Raw genomic sequence first — 21,852 nt, forward strand, 5'->3', positions numbered from 1 at the left:
GTTCGCGTCCCATCGCTTCCGGCGGGGTACGTCTGACCAATAAGGCAGGCCCGGAGGCGGGCCATAGTTCTACCCGGCTCTTCGCCCACCTTCACTTAAGGAACCGCGGGGAAGGACCTGCGTGAGACCTGTGCGGCGGGGTCGGGGCTCATGGCCGCGTCCAGGACGCTCGGCACTTTCCGTCTCCCGCCGTTACCCACGATTCGAGAAATCATTAAGTTGTTTAGACTGCAAGCCGTGAAGCAGCTATCCCAGAATTTTCTCTTGGACTTGAGGCTGACAGGTGGATGGCTTATCAGTGCTCCCCGGATGTCTTCCCCCCGCGTCCCTGGGGCGTGGGTCGGGGGCGGGTCGCGCGGACCCTGCGGGCGGGTGACGGGGGTCGGGCACAGGCGTGTAATGGACTTAAGTCAGGCCCTTCTGCTGCTTTGAACTGAAAGAACTCCGGAGTCCCGCCGCCCAGGGGAGGTGGAATGCGTTGTTTGCTCAGGGGTGTTTGCCGTGGGCTCTTGAAGGCAGGTTGTGCGGACGCCGAGCAAACACTAGGCGTAGAAGGGTTCGCGTTTCCTGAAAGGCGGTTTTGGAATTCGAGTCTCGGTGTGTTAACAATACGAAATACACTGCACGTGTTGACTAGGTTGGCTTTTTATGCAGTTAAATTAGAGCAGGGATTTTATCAGTAACAGTGTCGGAAGAGTGTCAGTTTCATGGGATTCGTTATTTAAACTTTTACTTGTTGAGTCTAATCCTCGAGGATTTTAGATTAAACCAGCCCCTATGTGCTAGAGCTGAAGATGGGATATGGGAGTGAGCAAGGCGAAGCCTGTCCCCAAGGAGCTTACATTTTAGTCAGTTTACATTCCCACTCCTGAAGTAACATTTAAAGTACAATAAAATTCACCTGTTTGAAGCGCACAGTGTGATACATTTTGACAAACGTGTGTATTCGTTTAACCTCTACCACCGTTTCTGAGTGTTGGTCGTTCTAAAAGCTGAGACTTCAATAATACGATGTATATCAAATGTGTCCACTAGTTCACGGTTGGAGTACTTAACGTTTCTGAGGTTTTGATATTTCATTCTGTTTGGCCCCTCTTCAGAAACTGAAAGGATCAGTAGATCACACCCCGAAAGTTCATCCTCTGTTAAATGAAGTACAGTCCACAAAGCATGGATAGGATGTTTTCTTTTGGACATAGAATAGCAGTGTGGACAGGCCAGTAGCAGTATAACTGGGTAAAAATAGCTTAACGTGGTTTCAGTTTTCTCGTCTTAATTCGAGGAGAGCTCTACTATAAGAGCTTTAAAAGGTTACCCACCTCTCAGATTCTTTGCTTCTGGTAGTAAACCAGGACCAACGTTTTCTACTAGTCATTAGCCACATTCTAGGTATAGAGCACCGTTTTCAGGACTGAAAATACAGGTCTTTAAATTTCCAAAAGAATCCTTCATGTACATTTTTTCATGCGAGTCTTTATTCACCTTTAGGAATGAATTCTGGAATCTAGGTACTATTATTCCCTCTTCTATAGGAACCAAAGTGAAGGGAAATTAAGGTACTTGTGTGAGGTGAGAAGGTCAGGTGTGAGCAGAGCAAGATGGAAACCCAAGCGTAGTGAATTGACAGTGCCTCTTTGATAGTCATTTGTATTTGAATGTTTCTGAAAAGTTGAAGGTGGAACGACTGTCCTACCAACTGTGATAGCTCTCCATTAAAAAAAAAATGAGAATATGAAATTCACGATACCTGTGCTTAATGCAGACTCTGTTCCTTCCGAAAGGCGTTGGTCTTTAGTGGAGGAAGGATTGGCTTTAGGATTTACACCTGAGCTGGAGTCCCTTCTCTTGCATTTGCTTTCTAGGTGACCTCACCCGAATAAAATAATAAACAAGGAAGCCAGGAAGTGTAGAGAAGTTAAACTGGGATAGTAGTTCTTAGTTAATGTGCTGTAAGGATTTGCTGTGAGAAAGCATGTAAAGCACCTGTAATAAATAGGTGGTCAGTGGGTGCAAGTTTTCTCCTGGCACCCATTAAAGAGAAAACTATTTTTGGATGGTTGAGAGCCTGTTTTTGCCTCTAAGCCTACAAGCGTTGGTTATCAATAATAGAAGCAAAAATGAGACTGTGCGGTATCAGTGAACAGTGCAATGGAGTGCTGGTATGTTTTCAGTGGCTAAATTTCCACTATCCCAGGAAGCCCAATTGCTTGGATTTTAATATCTCAGTCAATAAAACCAGTCTGTTGTTTGTTTTCCCAGAAGTGATGGTTGATGGCAGTGAATCCTCAGTCATCTGCTTTTCCATGATTTCTTAAGGTCTGCTTACTTAGATCGATTAATTAAAAAATGAATTTTCTCATATCAACTTGCACGTTTGCAAAGCTTAAAAAACCTCCACTGCTAAATGTCACTTTTTCCTGAAAATAAGCGAGAATCCAAGTTTCTGCAAGTCCTCTCAGCTAGGAACTTACTGCCATTGCCATACTGACCACCAGCTAGATGCCTGCTAGTAAAAGTAGAGACTGCCAGCACTTTATGCTTCTGGAGTTTTAACTTGCAGCACTGGAAATTCTGAGTGTGAAACTCATCTTGCTTATTCAGATATTCAGCGTTCAACAACTGTAGAGAAGTGGTGCGTGCTTTTCCAGGCAGTTCTTCTTAGGAATTGATTGGTTTGGCAGAGGAATGGGTAGAAAAGACCATGTCGGCTAAATTTACATTAAGGAAATTTGTTATGGTAATCTTATTTTTATTAAGGGTTTGGTACAATTTACCAGTTATATGGTAGAATATTGAATGGCCACTATATGTTGGTTTAGGTTGAGCGTTAAATAATGGGATAAATATTCTATATGTTATATATAAAAGATTAGTTGATTGAGTAATTGCTGATAAGAATTTGTGTAGATTATTTTTCTTTTTAAATTCCATATGTTGAAATTTGCCAAGCTAATCGACTGAAACTTTCTTTTCTCTAGATAAAATTGTAAGGAAAGCTGGCAGTCTGACAAATGCTTATGTTTATGAAGTGGGCCCTGGGCCTGGGGGAATCACAAGATCCATTCTCAATGCCGGTGTTGCTGAACTTCTGGTGGTTGAAAAGGATGGTCGATTTATTCCTGGATTACAGGTGAGATACTTGGTGTCTTTTTTAGGAGGCAAAAACTCAACATAAATCTTCAAACAACGCTTCTTAAACCCCAGGGTATCCAAGGATTCTGTAGTTTGCTCCTCAAAGTGCAGCTCTCCAGGCTTCGTTCCAGAGATTGATTGCATAGTCTGCAGTGCTATAGGAATCTGCATTTCTAGCCAGCATGCCCACATGAACTGTTGGCCACAGCTTGAATAAACCTGCTTTATGCATTGATACTAAACAAACTAATTGCCTTGTGTGACCTTTTTTTAATCTACCAATAGCTGTGCATGTCATGGCCCATTCTTTCAAAAATAAGTAAAACTAAGTAATGCCAATACTGACTTCTGAGAACCTCATTTAAATTCAGAAAATCATGTCTACAAGCAAAAGCTGAAGACATATGCCTCATTGAGAGAGACTAATTGTTAAGCTTAGGCATTTGTGTAAGGATTTTTTTTTTTTTTTTTTTTTTTTTTTTTTTTTTTTGCGGTACGCGGGCCTCTCACCGTTGTGGCCTCTCCCGTTGCGGAGCACAGGCTCTGGACGCGCAGGCTCAGCGGCCATGACTCATGGGCCCAGCCGCTGCGCGGCACGTGGGATCTTCCCGGACCGGGGCACCAACCCGTGTCCCCTGCATTGGCAGGCGGACTCTCAACCACTGCACCACCAGGGAAGCCCTGTGTAAGGATTTTTTAAGTGAAGAAATTAAGTTGTACCATTGTACATGTAGAGTTACGATGAGGTTTAAATGAAATGATACATGCATCTAAAACAGTAGGTGATGTCATATGGGAAATATTTGAAGGAATTGGGTGTGTTTCAACAGGAGAAGAGAAGCTTTGAATGAGGGGATTGACAGCTGCCTATGAGAGGTTGTGGTGGGGGAGGATCAGCTTGTTTTTGTTTTCTCTAGAAGGGAACTAAAACAGGTAACTGAGGGAGGCAGATGTGAACTTAAAATGAGGAGGGACTTATATTTTTGAAACAGTGGCAAACAGTGAAACAGATTATATCCGGGATCTTGTAAAGGGAATTATTCATGGGGGGCACTTAATGGACTTAAAAGAGTCTTTGATTCCTCTGCAATTCTGAAACTTTAAAAGAGCCCTTAGCCTTTAGTTCATATGAGTAGCAATTTATTAGGCGAGTCCAGCAGAATAATAAAATTATCTACATTGTTACTTTCATACAAGAGGACATATTGGTTTAAAATTAGGACGTTCTGATACTTTTGTATGTATTGATGGATAAGTGTTTAATTTCTGCCGGAACAGTTAGAAAAGATTTGTTTGAAAATCTAGGGCTTTGTGTTCATGCCTCTGAATTTTTTTAAAAACCTAGTGATTTTTTTCTCATTATTTTGCTATTTCTAGTTTTTATGCTTAAACAATTATGTATTTAGTTTCATCTAATTTTGCCAGCCTTTATTGATAGAGTTGGTTTCAGATTTATAACTTTATTTGAGGAAAGAGCAGTGTATCAGTGGGAGGTGGAAGTGATGATATTGTTATTTTTGGTGAGAGCATAAGGTGATAAAAAGCAACTGAATAACACTATGTAATTCCCTGCAGGTTTATTTATCTAACCCTTTTGTGGGCATAGAGAAGACGACTCATCTGACCTTTTTCCCCTTAAAGGGACATCTTAACCCTAAATCTCACCCTCTCTTATGTGTAATTCTTTCTCGTTAGGCAGGGAGGTGAATCACATTTCTCATCGCCAGCTTAATTTATATATTCTCCTCTCTGATCTCAACTAAAGATCTTTGAAGACAGACTAAAACACGACTGTACTCTTCTCCCCTGCCCACCCCACCACTTACGCAAGTCCCTGCATTCCTAACCTCTGCCTTGTCTTGTTTGTCTCATGAGATTTATTATCATCTGACACACTATGTGTTCTTCTTTGTTGTCAGTCTCACCCCGTGGAATGTAAGCGCCATGAGGGTAGAGATTTTTGTTTGGTTTGTTCCCTGACATGTAAGAGTGCCAGGCACATAGCAGGTGTTGAGTAGTGTCTCACGTGGGAGATAAATAAATGTCTCTCTGTCTTTGTAGGGCTCTATCTAATTAGCTGATTAAATGTGTTATTTAATGGTGAAAGTGAATAATTGTGTAGCATTGATTATCAAAAGCGTTTTGTGCTTTTTTTCCTAACCATGAAGGTTGATTTCAAGGTAAATTACTGTGCAAGAAATGTGTATTTGACTTCTTTTTTGTTTCTGTAGAAGAGGCAAAATTAATTTTTAGTGTCTTATGTGCAGGAAAGGAATTTACGTTAAAAAGAAATGTTGGGTACTAAAATATCAAATAGACTTCTTTTTCCTGTAAAGAATGTTTCAATATGTAAAACCACTTTCTTTTAGAGGTACTAAATTAATCATAAAACTCAGTGAAGGCAGAAGGAGAGTGATCTATTTTAAGGATTCCATTTTAGTGATATCTAAGCTAATAGAATTACTTTTTAAAGAAATTGTAATAATTTATAAGATGTCTGCTAGCTGAAAGTATGTCATTTGTAGCTTAATTCAATTCTTAAAATATTATCACGAGGCAGCCTAAGGGAAAGAACATAGTGATAACATAGGTTTCACCATCAGCATGTGGTAATGTAAGAAAACATGTCTAATACGTGGAAGCATTATCGTCTGAGTTTGTAGCGAAGAACAGACTGTTAGCATCAAATGGCTTGTGTTCACTTCAGGCCCTACCGTTTACTATTTATGTGACTTTGGGCAGGTAACTATCTCTCTGTGCCTTGGTTTGCTCATAGGATTGCTATGGATTAAATGAATGCCTTATCTTAGTGGGCACTCAATACAATTTTTTTTTTTAAAGAAGATGTTGGGGGTATGAGTTTATTAATTTATTTTTGCTGTGTTGGGTCTTCGTTTCTGTGCGAGGGCTTTCTCTAGTTGTGGCAAGTGGGGGCCGCTCTTCATCGCGGTGCGCGGGCCTCTCACTATCGTGGCCTCTCTTGTTGCGGAGCACAGGCTCCAGACGCGCAGGCTCAGTAGTTGTGGCTCACGGGCCTAGTTGCTCCGCGGCATGTGGCATCCTCCCACACCAAGGCTCGAACCCGTGTCCCCTGCATTAGCAGGCAGATTCTCAACCACTGAGCCACCAGGGAAGCCCTCAATACAATTTTTGATATAAGTAATCAATTAAATTATCATCCCCATGCCTTGGGCACTTTTGGTAATTAAGGATTGTTCATGAGACTGCTAATCTGGAAAGAGGTATAAGAGAAAAGTAATGTTATTCCTTTGGAGCACTAGAAAATCCCCAGTGCTGTGGAAACATTGGGACTACTCATCAAACTAGTATTGGACATGTGGAGTTTCTTTCTCTCTTCCTGTGGTTGCATTTTCTTGTGATTGTGCATAAAACTTAGTTTTTATCATGTAAAGTTTATCAATGTTTTTTTTAATTTGATGCTTTTTACACCTTAGTTTTAAAATAATTGGCCAAAACTAAGAATTTCTCCTACATTTTCTTTTGGATGTTTTATCTGGATGTGGAATCTTAAAAAAACAACAACAACAAAACAAAAGTGAACTCATAGAAACAGAGAACAGATTGGTGACTGCCAGAGGCTGGGGGTTGGGCTTGGGTGAACTGGGTGAAGTTAGTCGAAAGGTACAAACTTCCAGTTATAAGTCCTGGGGATGTAATGTAGAGCATGCTGACTACAGTTAATACTGTACTGTGTATGTTAAAGTTGCTAAGAGAATGAATCTTAAAAGTGCTCATCACAAGAAGAAAAGTTTGTGTGGTGATAGTTTCACAGTGTACACATATATCTAATCATTATGTTGTGTCCCGGAAACTAACATAATGTTATATGTTAATTGTATCTCAGTTTTTTAAAAGTTGAATGCTAATTGAGTTGAAAGCTTATTTCCTGAATAATGTACAAATTCTTAGAATCATAAGCAACATAAGATCCAGTGGTTTTCAAAGTTCAGTTGACCCTAGAACAACACGGATTTGAACTGCAGTGGTCCACTTATACACAATTTTTTTTCAGTAAATACATGCAGTACTACACGATCCGAGGTTAGTTGAATCTGAGGTTGAACAGGTACAGAGGGCTGATTATGGGACTTGAGTATCTGTGAATTTAGGTATTCTCAGCAGGTCCTAGAACCAATCCCCTGCAGATACCAAGGGATGATTGTAAATGGGAAGGAGAAAAATAAAATCCCTCTCCAATTTTCCAAGTGTTGATTAAGTAGAGACCTTAATTTGGTAGTTAGAGTGCCTCCTCGTTGGTTTGCTCCAGGTGAGCCAAATTATAACCTCTGCCAGAACTTGCTCTCCTCTTGTTCTAAACATTCCACGACAAAACAAAAATAACAGTGAAAGGCAGAAGTCTCGCTTTGATCTTCTTTTTGCGCAATGAGAGGAACATGAACCTTGAAAATCTACAAATCTACAGTTTGGAGTAAAATATTACAATAAATCCCTATGAATCACTAGGTAATATTAGTTCCTTACAATGAGCAGAAAAATTATGAAGGTATCTCTAAAATATTTTCAGTAAGGAAACTTTAGACACTAATCTTAGCGAGATCATTCTAACTCTAAATTCTCAAAATGGAGTCAATATAATTTGCTTCCCCCTTACCCCATACAAGTGCATGAAATTTTAGCACTTAAATTTAATGCATGTTTCAGAGTCACAGTACTTTGAGAAATTAAAAAAAAAAAAGCCAAAACCCAAACTAAGAATTTCTCCTGTCTTCTAGAAGTTTCATAGTTTTAACTTTTACATGTAGGCCTGTGACACATTTTGAGTTAACTTTTGTATATATTGTGATGTAAGGGTAAAGATTTTTTTTTTTTGCACCATTTGTTGAGAATATTATCTTTTCCTCATCGAGTTGCCTTGTTACTGTTGTCAAAAATCAATTAGCTTTATGTGTGTTGGTCCATATCTGGACTTCCAATTCTGTTTTATTGATCTATAGGTCTGTCTTTTTCACCAGTACCAATCTGTGTTGATTACCGTAGCTTTATAGAAAGACTTGAGAGCAGGTCATGTAAGTCTTCCAACCTTGTTCTTCTTTTTCAAAATTGTTTTTGCTATTCTAGATCCTTTGCATTTCCAAATAGTTTTAAAATCATATTAGCAATTTCCACTTTGGAAAAAAAAAGCCTCATGTGATTGCGATTGGATTAAAACTGTAGATCACTTTAGGGAGAACTGGCATCTTAATAGTATCGTCTTCTGATGCATGAACGTGACATATTGCCCCATTTATTAGGTTTTCTCTAATTTCTCATGGCCATGTTTTATAGTTCTTAGTAGACAAGTCTTGCACACCTTTTGTCAGATTTACCCTTAACTATTTCATATTCTTTGATACTGTTGTACATGGTATTGGTTTTTAATTTTAACTCAAAGTTGTTTGTTGTTACTATGTAGAAATACCATTTTTTTAGATATTGACTTTGTATTCCTACAACCTTGCTATACTCACTTATTAGTAGCTGTTTTCTAGATTTCCTTAGTATTGTCTGCATATATTAATATTTCATCTGCAAATAAAGACAGTTTCACCTCCTCCATTCCAATCTATTTGTCACTGTTTTTCTTCATCTTGCACTAAGACCTACAGTACAGTGTTTAACAGAAGTGGTAGGAGTGAACATCCTTGTCTTTCTCGGGTCTTAGGGGAAAAGCATTCAGACTCTTAACCATTGAGTATGATGTTAGTTGTAGGTTTTTCCTGGATCTCCTTTTTCCGGCTGAAGAAGGTCCCTTCTGTTCCTAGTTTGCTGAGAAGTTTTTTGTTTGTTTTAAATAATGAATGGATATTGGATTTGCAAGAATACTTTTTCTGAGTTTTTGAGATAATCGTATGGTTTTCTTTTTTAATTAACATAGCAAATTATATTGATTTTTCTAATGGTAAATAAACCATCTGTAGAATCTGTAATGATGTCACCTCTCTCATTCCTGATGTTGGTAATTAGCATATCTCTCTTTACTGATCAGTCTGGCTACAGAGTAGTCAACTTTATTGATCTTAAACAAAAACAGCTCTGGAATCACTGATTTTTCTCTATTTTCTTATTTCATAGATTTCTGCTCTGAAATTTTTGTTCCTCTTGCTTTGGGTTTAATTTGTTCTTTCTATAGTTTAAGGTGGAAACAAGTCATTGATTTGAAGCCTTTCTTATTTTCTTATAGGTGTTAGTACAATAAATTTCCCTCTCAGTACACCTTTAGGAGAATCCCACAAATTTTGATATGTTGTTTTCATTTTCATTGCATTCAGAATACTTTCTAATTTCCTTTTTTTTAATATTTTTTGAGATATTAAAGAAAGACTTCAGCTCAAATTTCCCTTATAGTTTCTTATTTGACTTGTGGATTATTTAGAAGTGTATCATTTAGTTTGCAAATTTGGGGGCTTTTCAGACCTCTTTCTGTTATTCTAGTTTAATTCCATTGTAATCAGAGAACATACTTTGCATGAGTTGAATCATTTTTTATTAATTCAGACTTGTTCATGGCATGTGGAATATGATCTGTCTTGGTAAACGTTTCTTGAAAAGAATATGCATTCTGCTGTTGTTGGATGCAGCATAAATTTCAATTAGGTCAGTTGGCATTACTCAAGTCTTCTATCTCCTTAGTGATTTTCTGTCTACTTGTTCAATCATTTATTGAGAGAAAGGTATTGAAATCTTGTACTCTAATTGCAGATTTGTCTGTCTCTCCTTGCAGCCCTATCAGTTTTTGTTTCACCTAGTTTTAAACACCGTTTTTAGGTGCATAAACATTTAGGATTGTTATATCTTTGTTATGGATTGGCTTCTTTATCATTTTGAAATGAACTTCCTGATCCCTGGTGATATTCTTTCCTCTGAAATCTACATTGTCTGATATTAATATAGCCATTCCGTCTTTCTTTTGATTAGTGTTAGAATGGTATATCTTTTCCACCCTTTTTACCTATTTCTGTTTTTATATTTTAAGTGTGTTTCTCAGAGGCAAGTGTGTAGTGGATCTTGCATTTTTCCCACCACTCTGGCCATCTCTGCCTTATGTATTAGTTTTCTATTGCTGCTGTAACAAATTACCACAAATTCAGTAGCTTAAAATGACAAATTTTTATCTTACAGTTCTGGGTGTCAGAAGTCTAAAAGCAAGGTCAGCAGGGCTGTATTCTGCTGGAGGCTTCAGGGGAGAATGTTTCCTTGCCTTTTTCAGCTTCTAGAGGCCACCTGCCATCATTAGCTCATGTACCTCTCGCTTCTACATCTCTACTATTGCCTCTAATCCTCCTGCCTCTCATCACCTTTGTGATTACATTGGGCCCACTTGGATAATTTAGGCTTATTTCCCCATCTCAAGTTTTTTTTTTTTTTTTTTTTTGTGGTACGCGGGCCTCTCACTGTTGTGGCCTCTCCCGTTGCGGAGCACAGGCTCCCGACCCGCGGGCTCAGCAGCCATGGCTCACGGGCCCAGCCGCTCCGTGGCATGTGGGATCCTCCCAGGCCGTGTCCCCTGCATTGGCAGGCGGACTCTCAACCACTGCGCCACCAGGGAAGCCCTGCTGTCATTCTTATCTTTGCTTCTGGCTTTTTTCTCTGGCTGTTTTTAAGATTTTTTTCTTTATCACTGGTTTTGAGCATTTTCATCATGATATGCCTTGGTGTCATTTTCTTCATGTTTCTTGCACGTGGGGCAGTGAGAGCTTCTTGGATCTGCAGGTTTTCCTGCACTTCCTGTTGTCCAGTGTCTGAATATTATTGCCTCAACTATTTTGTCCGTTTCTCATTTAAGGCAAAAGAATGTATCTGGTCTCCTATATTTCATCTCGACCAGGGTAAGAAGCTCTAGGAGTCTTCCTAACCGTTAAGTTATGTGTTTATTTCATGGAATTTTGGAGATAGTAAGGCATTGATTATTGTTAGTATTACCTCTGGGATTTTATAGTAGGTAAATAGAGTGATTATTTCTTGATAGGCAAAGTAGAGAGTTCATGGCATTGAGAATCAAATAGGCTGATGTTCAAATATCATATATGTCACTCACTAGCTTTGTGACCCTGAGCTTGCCTTTGAACCTTTTGTAGCTTCAGCTTTCTCATCTGCAGCATGGGAATGATAGTTATCTTTTGTGATTATTACAAGGATAGATAGAAATTTATGTAAAGAGCCAGGCCTATTGCCAGTAGTCAATAAACGGTTGCTATTATAATTATTCTCCTTCCCTGTCGTCTTGTAGAGGGACATATAAAGTAATCTAGTCATCCTGACAAAAGGAGCTGTTTTTAATCAGAGGTAGTAGAATTTTGAAACTCTTTCGTTGCTAGCAAATTTTAAATAAGGAGGACTTTCTGTTATGATAATTACATACTTTACACATGTAAGTTACTTGATATAGCTATAACCATAGTTAATCATAACATAGACAGCACTCAACCAATTAGCAAAAGGTGACTTACAGCCAAAGTGATTTCCTAGTCCACTGTAAGTCGTAAGTACAGAGACCAATGCTAGAAGCAGACCCACTGACAAGAGCAAGAAGTAACAATTATTACTGTGGTAGAAAAGCTATAAAAAGCAAATATAAAACTGAAAAAAAGCACAGCACTAAGGGATCATAACCATTGAGGCCTTTGCTCTCCAGGCAACAGTGACCCAAGTCATCAAGAAAAGGGTGACATTGGGTGCATTGTTCGTGGGTTAGGAAGAGAATTGTGCAATACAGTTTAGAAAGATTTCCACCTGTATGTTTCTGTTTAAGAAATGTTAACACCTAAAGGAGTTACATTGGTTGAATAGAAAATTTATTAAATCAAACATCTAATTCCTTGATGAGTCTGAGTGAGTGAGTTTCTACTGTACATGTTCTGGTCCTGTTTAAAAAGCAAAGCAGGCTGACTTTTTGAAATCATGCTGTAATCTTCACCCTTAGAAAAGTCATTTGTAACATTATCTTAAATTCCTTTTGAATAATAGCATTACTCTTTTCTCTGTGTTCTATATAATAAAAAAAACTTTTTTTCACCTATTGTGTTTCATACTGTAGATTCATTATCATATAGTTTGCCTAACAGTTTTGTCCAGCCCTTATTTCAACAGTGTTTGGGTTCCTACTTTGTGGCAAGTTAGAAGGAAGGTAATATCACTGGGCTGGGTAATTAATCTTTAGCCCACTGTACAGTGTTGGCTGCCATGAGCCACTCACCATGAGAAGGTGGCATGAGAAGCCCCTAACCATGAGAAGCCCCTCACCATGAGAAAATGGCTATTTGATACAGTTTTTCTCAAGGAATTGGTAATTGGGCATAAGTACCTTATAATTGGGTATAAGTTCTTTCCTCATCAAATTAGATCACCAGCAAACTATCTAGTTAGACCATAGCTGCTTGCCCCCCGCAGAAAGCATTCACTAAGACCTTGACTTGTTGGAGGAGAGAGATTTTTCGGTGACCATGTGAAGAATACTTTTGCATTTTGTTTTCTCACTTTTATTAAAGGCATTCTCTGTTTGTTCCTTGTACCCTTTACAAAACTTAATACCAGAAAAACACATGATCTCTTGGAAACTGGGTATAATTACCTCCAATACTGAGTGAAAATGATATAATTCAGTATGTCAGCTGTGAGATCTAACATCTCCAGGATTGTCACGATGTAAAGCTCTCACGATTTACATGCATGTTTCTCCTGTCATGGTTTGGCTTTCTTTCTTCTTTTACAGCCTTATTTAATGAATATTTTTTACTCAAAGCTTACTCATGCCTCATTTTGGAAGAATATAGGATTGGAAACTAAAATAAAAATGATAGAATAATTTGAGTGTCTGTATAAATACCCATTTGGCTGTAATCAAGTGTGTGCATTCATAGTCAGCTGTGCCTTTGAGCACATCATGAGGCAACACCTCCAATGTTTCGAAGTGTTATTCTTGAAGGGTTGTAATAGTGATCTTTCCCACCCCTTCGTCATTCCCCAAACATCATTATGACGATGAAAACATTTTCCTCTATTAGTGGTTAGTTAGAAGGTCTTTCTGTGTCATTGCTGAATATCATCAGGTGTTGAAATGGCTGCTGTCTGTAATCATACTGTCGTTTCAGTTTGTATAGCATTTTCTTTTTTTTGGCCTCCATAATTGCTTCAGGGCCTTGCCATAAAACTGAACACCAGCATTCATTCCTTCTGCAGTGGGGAGTGGGAAAGAGGAAGATTAAGCTACAGAGTGGTCCTGGAAAAGGTAGACCTTTTAAAGAACAGGACGACTTGCTGTTTCACTGACTGACACTTAAGCCTGAAGGGGAATCCAAAAAAAAAAAAAGCAACTTTAAACTTAGAAAAGGAAGGTGAATGTGTATTATATCAGGTTTCTGGCATGCAGCTGTGTGTGTCAAGGTGGAAAAAATTAACATTTCAAACTTGGTTGAGTTATCAGAGCATGTAAATTAATGCCAAAAAGCAAAATTTACATTGTTTTAATCTTAATTACTGATAACTTCATTACTTTCTGTATATTGACATGTGAAACATAAGCTTTTAGTTCTGCCTCTTCGTTTTTGGTATGCTTATTTGTTTTAATTATGTGAAGCATAATTATAGAAAAAATTTTAAGTTCTTCATTGATGGTAAATGCTATCATTAAATACACAGTTTTTTATACAGTAAGAACCTGTCCCATAGAGAGCTATCTCCTTTTTTATTTTTATGGTATATTGAGGTTATTATATTTTCTAAGATTAATTGTCTGGAACTCATCAGATTAAGTTTTAGCAAATCATGGTAACTTAAAATAATCCATAAGTACCTTAATATCAGAGGTGCGCAATTATTTTTGCTGAACTACCATGGCTAAATGTATCAAAGCAGATGATTCCCAGACTTAAAATGTTTAGCCTCTAATTAGTATATGCATTTCAGCTATGCATTTCTCAACTTCTAATTGATTTATCAGTGAAATAAATCTTTGCAAGTTTCTGGACCCTACAAATTTTGGGAGCCCCAAATCTCACAGGCTAGGAGAGGAGTATTCCAGCTTCACAGAAAACTGAATGCCATTTGAGCATTCACTTATTCATTCACTTATCAAATATAATGAAGCACTACTATGTACTGTTGCAGCTGCAGGGGATATTAAGGTAGATAAGAAACAGGTGCCCTTAAGGGACCTATGTTGTTGCAGGGAAAAGAAACTTAAATATACATAATTGTAATACACAGTGCTCTAAAGAAGCATGTGCAAGGCACATTGTTGCCCCAAAGGTGTAAGTGATCTACAACTGGGTGCCCTGGTCCATGTCTCCTCTCTGGCTTCTGTGGTGGTGCTTTCGTCCTTCCTCAGTTGCCTCAGTTAGTGAAGAGGAGAGTTAGGAAAATTAGTTAGTTTTAATTGAGCTAGAGAAGAAGGTCCAAGGGATGCTCAGGGCAAAAGTTCCTTGAATTGGAGCCAAGGTTCTCTGAGCTCCCTGAGATGAGATTTAATGTGGGTAGAGGGTTACCTCTTCCTTTGTAACCTACTTTAGATGTGTTTGTTTTCATCGATTTTAGTCACTCCTGCATGTTGAGCTTTATAAGCTCAGGGACTGCATCTGTTTTTTTTGTTGCTGTTTGTTTTTTAACTAAGGACTTAAAGAATCAAGTTTTGTGTTGGGTCCAGGGCACTTAACACAATGCAAATTTATAGATGGCTTAGCTGGAAGGCTCTTTTCAGTTAGGTGCCAGCACTTCAGTATTGTAAGGGCATTTCTTAAGATGTGATGTGAAGATGGATGAGATGGAGGGAAAAAAAAAGAGATTAAGGAAAGAGTACGTTTTTCCTTTATTTATTTTTCTTTTTTACTGAGAAAAACTGAAGGAAGAGGAAGGAAAGCAAATAGTGGAAGGTAGAAATAGGCTGGGAGGTAGCTTTTGTTAAAACATGCAGGGTGGGCTTCCCTGGTGGCGCAGTGGTTGAGAGTCCGCCTGCCGATGCAGGGGACACGGGTTCGTGCCCTGGTCCGGGAAGGTCCCACATGCCATGGAGCAGCTGGGCCCGTGAGCCATGGCTGCTGAGCCTGCGCGTCCAGAGCCTGTGCTCCACAGCGGGAGAGGCCACAACAGTGAGAGGCCCGCGTACCACAAAAAAAAAAAAAAAAAAAACCCATACAGGGTAATTCATTAGGTTGCAAGTGCCTGGGGATCAGAAGTACTTTAGGGGTACTCTGGTCAAGGAAGTGATTCAGACTCTGCCACGGACAGCTTGGCGACAACACATGACTTTCTGCTTGTTTGACTCTAGTCGTCGATTAAGTTAAAGATCTTGGTAATATGTAGAATCCTTTGTATATATTTAGGCTACAAAGATTTAGTTGAATTAAGTCCATCTCTCCTATGATTTGCTCCTAATTAATTCTCAGTATTTCATTATAATGTCCTTAGTCTCTAATTTATTTTTTATCAATAATTTTTAATTGAAGTATAGTTGGCTTACAATGTTGTGTTAATTTCTGTTGTACGGCAAACTGATTCGGTTATACATACATATACATTCTTTTTTATATTATTTTCCATTATGGTTTATCATAGGATATTGAATATAGTTCCCTGCTACACAGTAGGACCTTGGTGTTTATCCATCCTACGTATAATAGTTTGAATCTGCTAACCCCAAACTCCCAATCCTTCCATTCCCCACTCCCCCTTCCTCCCTTGGCAACCACCAGTCTGTTCTCTATGTCCGTGATTCTGTTTGTTTCAAGATAGGTTCATTTGTGTCATATTTTAGATTCTACATGTGTTATCATATGCTGTTTGTCTTTTTCTTTCTGACTTCACTTAGTATGATAATCTCTGGTTGCATCAGTGTTGCTGCAAATGGCATTATTTCGTTCTTTTTTGTGGCTGAGTAATATTCCATTGTATATATGTACCACATCTTCTTTATCCATTCATCTGTCAATGGACATTTAGGTTGTTTCCATGTCTTGGCTATTGTGAATAGTGCCACTATGAACATTAGGGTGCATGTATCTTTTTGAATTATAGGTTTGTCTGACTATATGCTCAGGAGTGGGATTGCTGGGTCATATGGTGATTCTATTTTTAGTTTTCTAAGGAACCTCCATACTGTTTTCCACAGTGACTGCACCAACTTACATTCCCACCAACAGTGTGGGAGGGTTCCCTTTTCTCTACACCCTCTCCAGCGTTTGTTATTTGTAGACTTTTTAATGATGGCCATTCTGACCGGTGTGAGGTGGTACCTCATTGCAGTTTTGATTTGCATTTCTCTGATGAGCAGTGTTGAACATCTCTTCATGTGCCTATTGGCCATCTGTATGTGTTCTTTGGAGAAATGTCTGTTTAGGTCTTCTGCCCATTTTTTGATTGGGTTTTTTTGTTGTTGTTGAGTTGTATGAGCTGTTTGTATATTTTGGAAATTAAGCCCTTATGGGTCACATCATTTGCAAATATTTTCTCCCATTCTGTAGGTTGTATTGTTTATGGTTTCCTCTGCTGTGCAAAAGCTTGTAAGTTTGATTAGGTCCCATTCGTTTATTTTTGGTTTTATTTCTGTTGCCTTGGGAGACTGCTTAGTCTGTAATTTAAAAAGACAGGTAAGAGTTGAGTTTTTGCTAAATCTGTACAGAAATACAAGTCATTCTGCGGGTCAGAATTAAGATAATGTATTATTTGTGATGTTATAAGCTATTGTTATACTAGTATCTGCCACTATCCCCAGTCATTCTTATGTGTTGAAAGTCAAACACCACAGTTGCCTGTTGCAGTGGACACAGCATGCTATTAGTTCATTAATGATCATTCTTAGTCTGGCTTTTCAGATTTATTTAACGATGCACAGACTTGAAGAAAAAAATTAGTTCTACTCTTCTCCAAAGTGTATGAGCTCATTTTATTGACCTTTTTGTAAACTAGATGCTTTCTGATGCAGCACCTGGAAAACTGAGAATTGTCCATGGAGATGTCTTGACATTTAAGATAGAAAATGCTTTTCCAGAAAGTCTCAAAAGACAGTGGGAGGATGGTAAGTGACTTTGGGTTGGTTTTCTTATTTTCTTTTGTAATTATTTAGATCACAAATATTTATGTTATTTATTATACATTATAAATGTTTATTATATATTTATATTAAAAATTAAATGACTAGAATTAAATAGGTAATGCGCATTGCAGTTTTTTTCTGCTTTTCCACTTTGTTCCAAAGTAAGATAAAGTAATTTGATTTTATAATTCTAATTTATTTACCCGATATTTTTCAAATATTTTGGGTTCTGTTCAAATAAACTTTCTATTTTTATGATACCATGTAAGGATGGAATGAACTATAAAGTGTTACTTTTTCCAAGTGGTGAAAAAAGAAGTGTTTTAGTGAACCAAGCTGTACCCACACCTTTCTAACTTTATTTCCATTGTCTTTCACATTCAGTGACTAACCAAGGTGCTCTTCATTCACAGACAGTGTTTACTGGGTACCTGCTATGTGCCAGCTCCTTGGAATACATAGATAAATGGGGTGTGTTTCGTGCCCATAAAACCCCTCAGAACACCTGGAGGAGCGATTCTGGCATGCCCCCACGGCTGCCCCCCTTGTCTCTGGCCGCTGCACGCCAGGCTCCCACTGTCCTCTTCTCGGCACCGGCCTTCAGGTTTCTGCCTGCCCAGCCCGTCACAGACACAGTGACAACCGACCTAACTGCCTGCTTCAATCCATCTCAAGTTCCCTGGCATTAATCTGACTGTTACTCTCTTCTAGACTATTTCTCTGCTCCTGTCTTCCTGATACCAGGCGCTCCTATTCCTCCTTTTACATTGTTGGGAGCTTTCTCTAAGTATTCTTTGCTGGTGGTTATTTTCCCAGCCACATCTTACATGTTGTTTCTGAGCTGGGGGGGAGGGGTGGAACCTGCTGTTCTCATGCAGCAGGTTTGCCTGGATTACTCCTCCCCTGTGGTTTCACTTACCGTGTATATACTGCACACTTAATCTTCACGTCCAGCCTGTATCCCCTGCCTAGGTATCTGACAGCTTCATCTGGGTGCCCCATAGGAACTTTGACCTCATCATGTCCAAAGCAAATGATTTTTTCCCTCAAACCAGTTCTTTTTCATATTTTTCCTAAGCCAAAACCTGAAGACTTTGACTGAATAGTAATTAGGTAGGATTTTTTTTCCATGATAATTCAAAGCGGATTGTGAGAAAACATTGCTTCTGGAGAATAAATGGACTGGAAAATACTCAGCCATATCTTTTTGTATATTTTTGTTTGATGCTGTTAATATCCAGTTTGATTTTACTCTTAGCTGAAATTGTATTCAGAATATATTGATGAAATAATCATTCCAAGTTTTTTTTCTTATGCCAACCAGATCCTCCAAATGTACATATTATTGGAAATCTGCCTTTTAGTGTATCAACTCCACTGATTATCAAATGGCTTGAAAACGTTTCTCATAGAAATGGACCTTTTGCTTACGGCAGAACCCAGATGACTTTGACTTTTCAAAAGGAAGTGGCAGAGGTAAGTTTTAACTTTTTCTGGCTATTTTATCATGTGATCAAATTACCAAATAAAACAAAAAGAATGTGATAATTTGGAGTTGAGAAAGGGAAGGGGGCTGCATGTCTTATTATTCAATAGATAGACTTTGATTCAGCTAATAAGCCTGCTAGGCATTCCCATGGCTGGAGTGTTCCAAGTTTCTCTCTCTAGAAGATGAACCCTCAGGGCAGATGAGAGCAGTTTTTGAAGTGCAGAGGTTTAAGGAGGGAATCTGTAGACTATAAGCATTTTTTAAAAAATTTCATTATGACATATAAATACAAAAGAGTATATAATGTATATGCATGGCTTTGTGTATGTATGGCTTAATAAAAAGAACATATGAATCTCTACCACCCAAGTCAAGTTAATAATTAAATTATAAACATCTTTGACACCCTCTTGTATACCTCATTCTGATTACATCTCCTGTCCCCCACCTGCTACCAAGATAGTCTATACCATGAGTTTGCGAATTATTATTCCCTGCATAGTTTATCGCATAGATTCTTATCTGTAGAATTAATATACTTTAGTTTTGTCCATTTTTTAACTTTATACAGGTGGGTTCATACAACGTGTATTCTTTGTATTCTTTTTATCCTGATCTGCTCATGTTCATAGCTATAGTTTATTTGTACAGCTATTTACTACCCGCTCTTTGACTATTTATCTGTCATTTATCTGTTCATATTCCTGTTTTGGGACCCTGCATTAGTTTCAGTGTTTCATTATCACAAACAACTGTCGTGAACGTTCCTATTTTGATGTCAACTGGTGCACATAGGCAAGATTTATTTAGGGTATAAACCTGAAAGTGGCAATGCTGGATCATTCTGCAGCTTTAAATTTACCACTCTTTTCTGCAGTGTCTAATCCGTTGTTAATTTTACTCAGTTTATTTTTCATTTCAGATATTGTATTTTTATCTCTAAAAGTTTCATTTGAGTCTTATTATATCTTCCCTTTCTCTCATTATGTTCATGCTTTCCTCGGCATCCTTATGCATATGTATAATATCTGTAATAGCTATTTTAAGATCTTTGCCTACTAATTTCCTTACCTCTGTCATTTCTGTACTGTTTTACCAGTTGACTTTGCCCACCCTCTTTGCTATGGGTCCCGTTTTTCCGCTTCTTTGCAAGCCTGGTAATTTTTGACAAGATACTGGATATTCTGAGGTTTTTGGTTTTTTAATGTTGGGGATGCTTCTGGCATCTAGTGGATAGAGGTTAGGGATGATGATAAACATCCTGCAGTACACAGGACAGTCCCCCACAGCAAAGAATTACTCAGCACTAACCAGCCCAAAATGTCAATAACGCCACAGCTGGAAAAACTTTGTTTTGATTATTTGGCTATAAAATCCATCACAAAAATTAGGACCCTTTTGTGTTTGTTAGAAACTCTAAGATGACATCCTCTTTTTCCTAAGGTCCTAGTTGTCTCCTCCTCGTGACTCTGTTAATTCTCTTCTGTTGGTTTGAATTGAGGCCATGCTAATAGTTCTTCTTATTTTCTCAGCTTTTGGATTTGTCCTTGGTTTTTCTTTCTCAGCTGACATGATTATTATGGTATTTCTGTTCTTCAGTAACACAATAGAAATGCAAAATACTATGTACTCTGATTCTTTGGGGGGAAAGAGCAAAGGAACAGAGGCTGAAGAGGTGGGATAACATTTTCAATGACTCAGTGTCAGTTGTGCTTATTAATAATAGTGTTGCTTCCACTTAACCGTATGTAATTATTTTTCTTTAACAAAAAGTTGATTTTAGTATTAATATTGAGAAGAGTTTATATTGAGTCTGTAATTAACGGAGTGCTTTAGAAGTGTAGATAACACTGCTCCTCTGATTTTTGCAAGTGGAAGTTTCAATGGGAGACTAAGCAGCGTTCTCTTATGTAACCTCTGTTTGTTCTTGACACTGTCATGTTTGTAATTTTGTATTTAGCCACAGAAAGCACTTTTAAACATTTGCTTGGCTTGGCCTTGTGAGTTACAGAACAGAAACGAGCGTGTTCCTCTTAAGACTACAGGGTGTAAATTTAAGAATTCAGCTCACACATTACGAGGCATGTAGACAGTTTAAAGTTAACAGCTCATAAAATAGAATCAGACTGTGTAGCAATAAATGAGACCTTAACAAATCTCACAGATGATGAAACTGAGGTTCCAAGTAGTTTAACGTCTTCCACAGGTTGTGGAGCTAGTTATAGGGAAAGCTGAACTTGAACACAGGTCATATGTTTTCTGCTGAAGTCACGATGTTCACGTTCTTTCTGTGGCCAGACCTGTGGTCTCTTCTTTCTGGGTCCAGCATCAGCCTCTTCATCTCCTGCCATCTCCAGGGCACCCTGGCTGGTGAATGGTCACATCCCTGGTGGGGAGGAAATCACCTCTCCATTAATTATCTAGTTCTCATCGTCCCTGGTGTTTGGCTGTGCAGCTTCTCAAGTATAAGCCTAATTTTTCTATTTGTACTTACAGTTATTTTAGATGAATAGGAAAATAAATAAATAACACTGTCCTTGTGAATTCTTGGACCCGTTGTTTTTCTTATATTCAATCAGAATTTTTTAAAAGCTTAAGGGTTAAGAGTTTTTCTTTTTACTGAAAAATTACCTGGTTTGATTCCCTGGGCTGTTGCTTTTCAAGTCTATCCTGTGATGGAGTTTGAATTTTCATAGCTTTACCTGTAATACATCTATCAAAGAAACATCAATTCATGTTTGAATGGTTGATCGACCGTTTAACTCTTATGCTAGCGTTTAATGCAATCTTTTTGCAGAGCTTTCTGGTTTGTGGCTTGAATTTTTCCTTAATAAATTAGGGACAGGTGTGTGTGCTTCTTTCTTCTAAGTTATAAGATATGATTCACATATTTTCATCTCTACAGCCTGTGTGTGTATTTGCTACAAAGATTGGATGGGTTACATTGGATAGGTGTCTATCAGGACACCCCTTCCCCTGGCATAACTGGATATGTAGCACTCTAGGTGAAATATATTGTACTTAAATGTGTCTTTATAGCAAATTAGCTTACCGTCCATGCCTCCCTGGTTTGCCTTTTGGTTAAAGTGATTTTTAAATTCTCTTCAGTGGGAACACACCTTTCAGATGTAAAGTAAAATACTGGAAGAAAATCCAGGATGAGATCATTTAAGTCTGGGCATTTCTT

The 21,852-nt window shown here is 38.2% G+C and overlaps 1 protein-coding gene across 2 annotated transcripts in view; it reads left to right on the top strand.

The window, feature by feature from the left end:
- The first annotated feature begins 31 nt into the window (after positions 1 to 31).
- Positions 32 to 21,852, top strand: part of TFB1M (transcription factor B1, mitochondrial) — a 57,415-nt gene continuing 35,594 nt past the window's right edge. For both annotated transcript variants that reach the window (XR_010933609.1, XM_067701714.1), the window contains exons 1-4: positions 32 to 283; positions 2,979 to 3,130; positions 17,050 to 17,158; positions 18,501 to 18,652. Coding sequence is in view for 1 of the 2 variants with exons in the window: in XM_067701714.1 (XP_067557815.1) it covers positions 151 to 283; positions 2,979 to 3,130; positions 17,050 to 17,158; positions 18,501 to 18,652 (546 nt within the window). In the remaining variant the exon portion in view is untranslated. The remainder of the gene's footprint in view (positions 284 to 2,978; positions 3,131 to 17,049; positions 17,159 to 18,500; positions 18,653 to 21,852) is intronic.

Source organism: Pseudorca crassidens, chromosome 13, assembly GCF_039906515.1.
Source record: "Pseudorca crassidens isolate mPseCra1 chromosome 13, mPseCra1.hap1, whole genome shotgun sequence".
NCBI lineage: Eukaryota > Metazoa > Chordata > Mammalia > Artiodactyla > Delphinidae > Pseudorca > Pseudorca crassidens.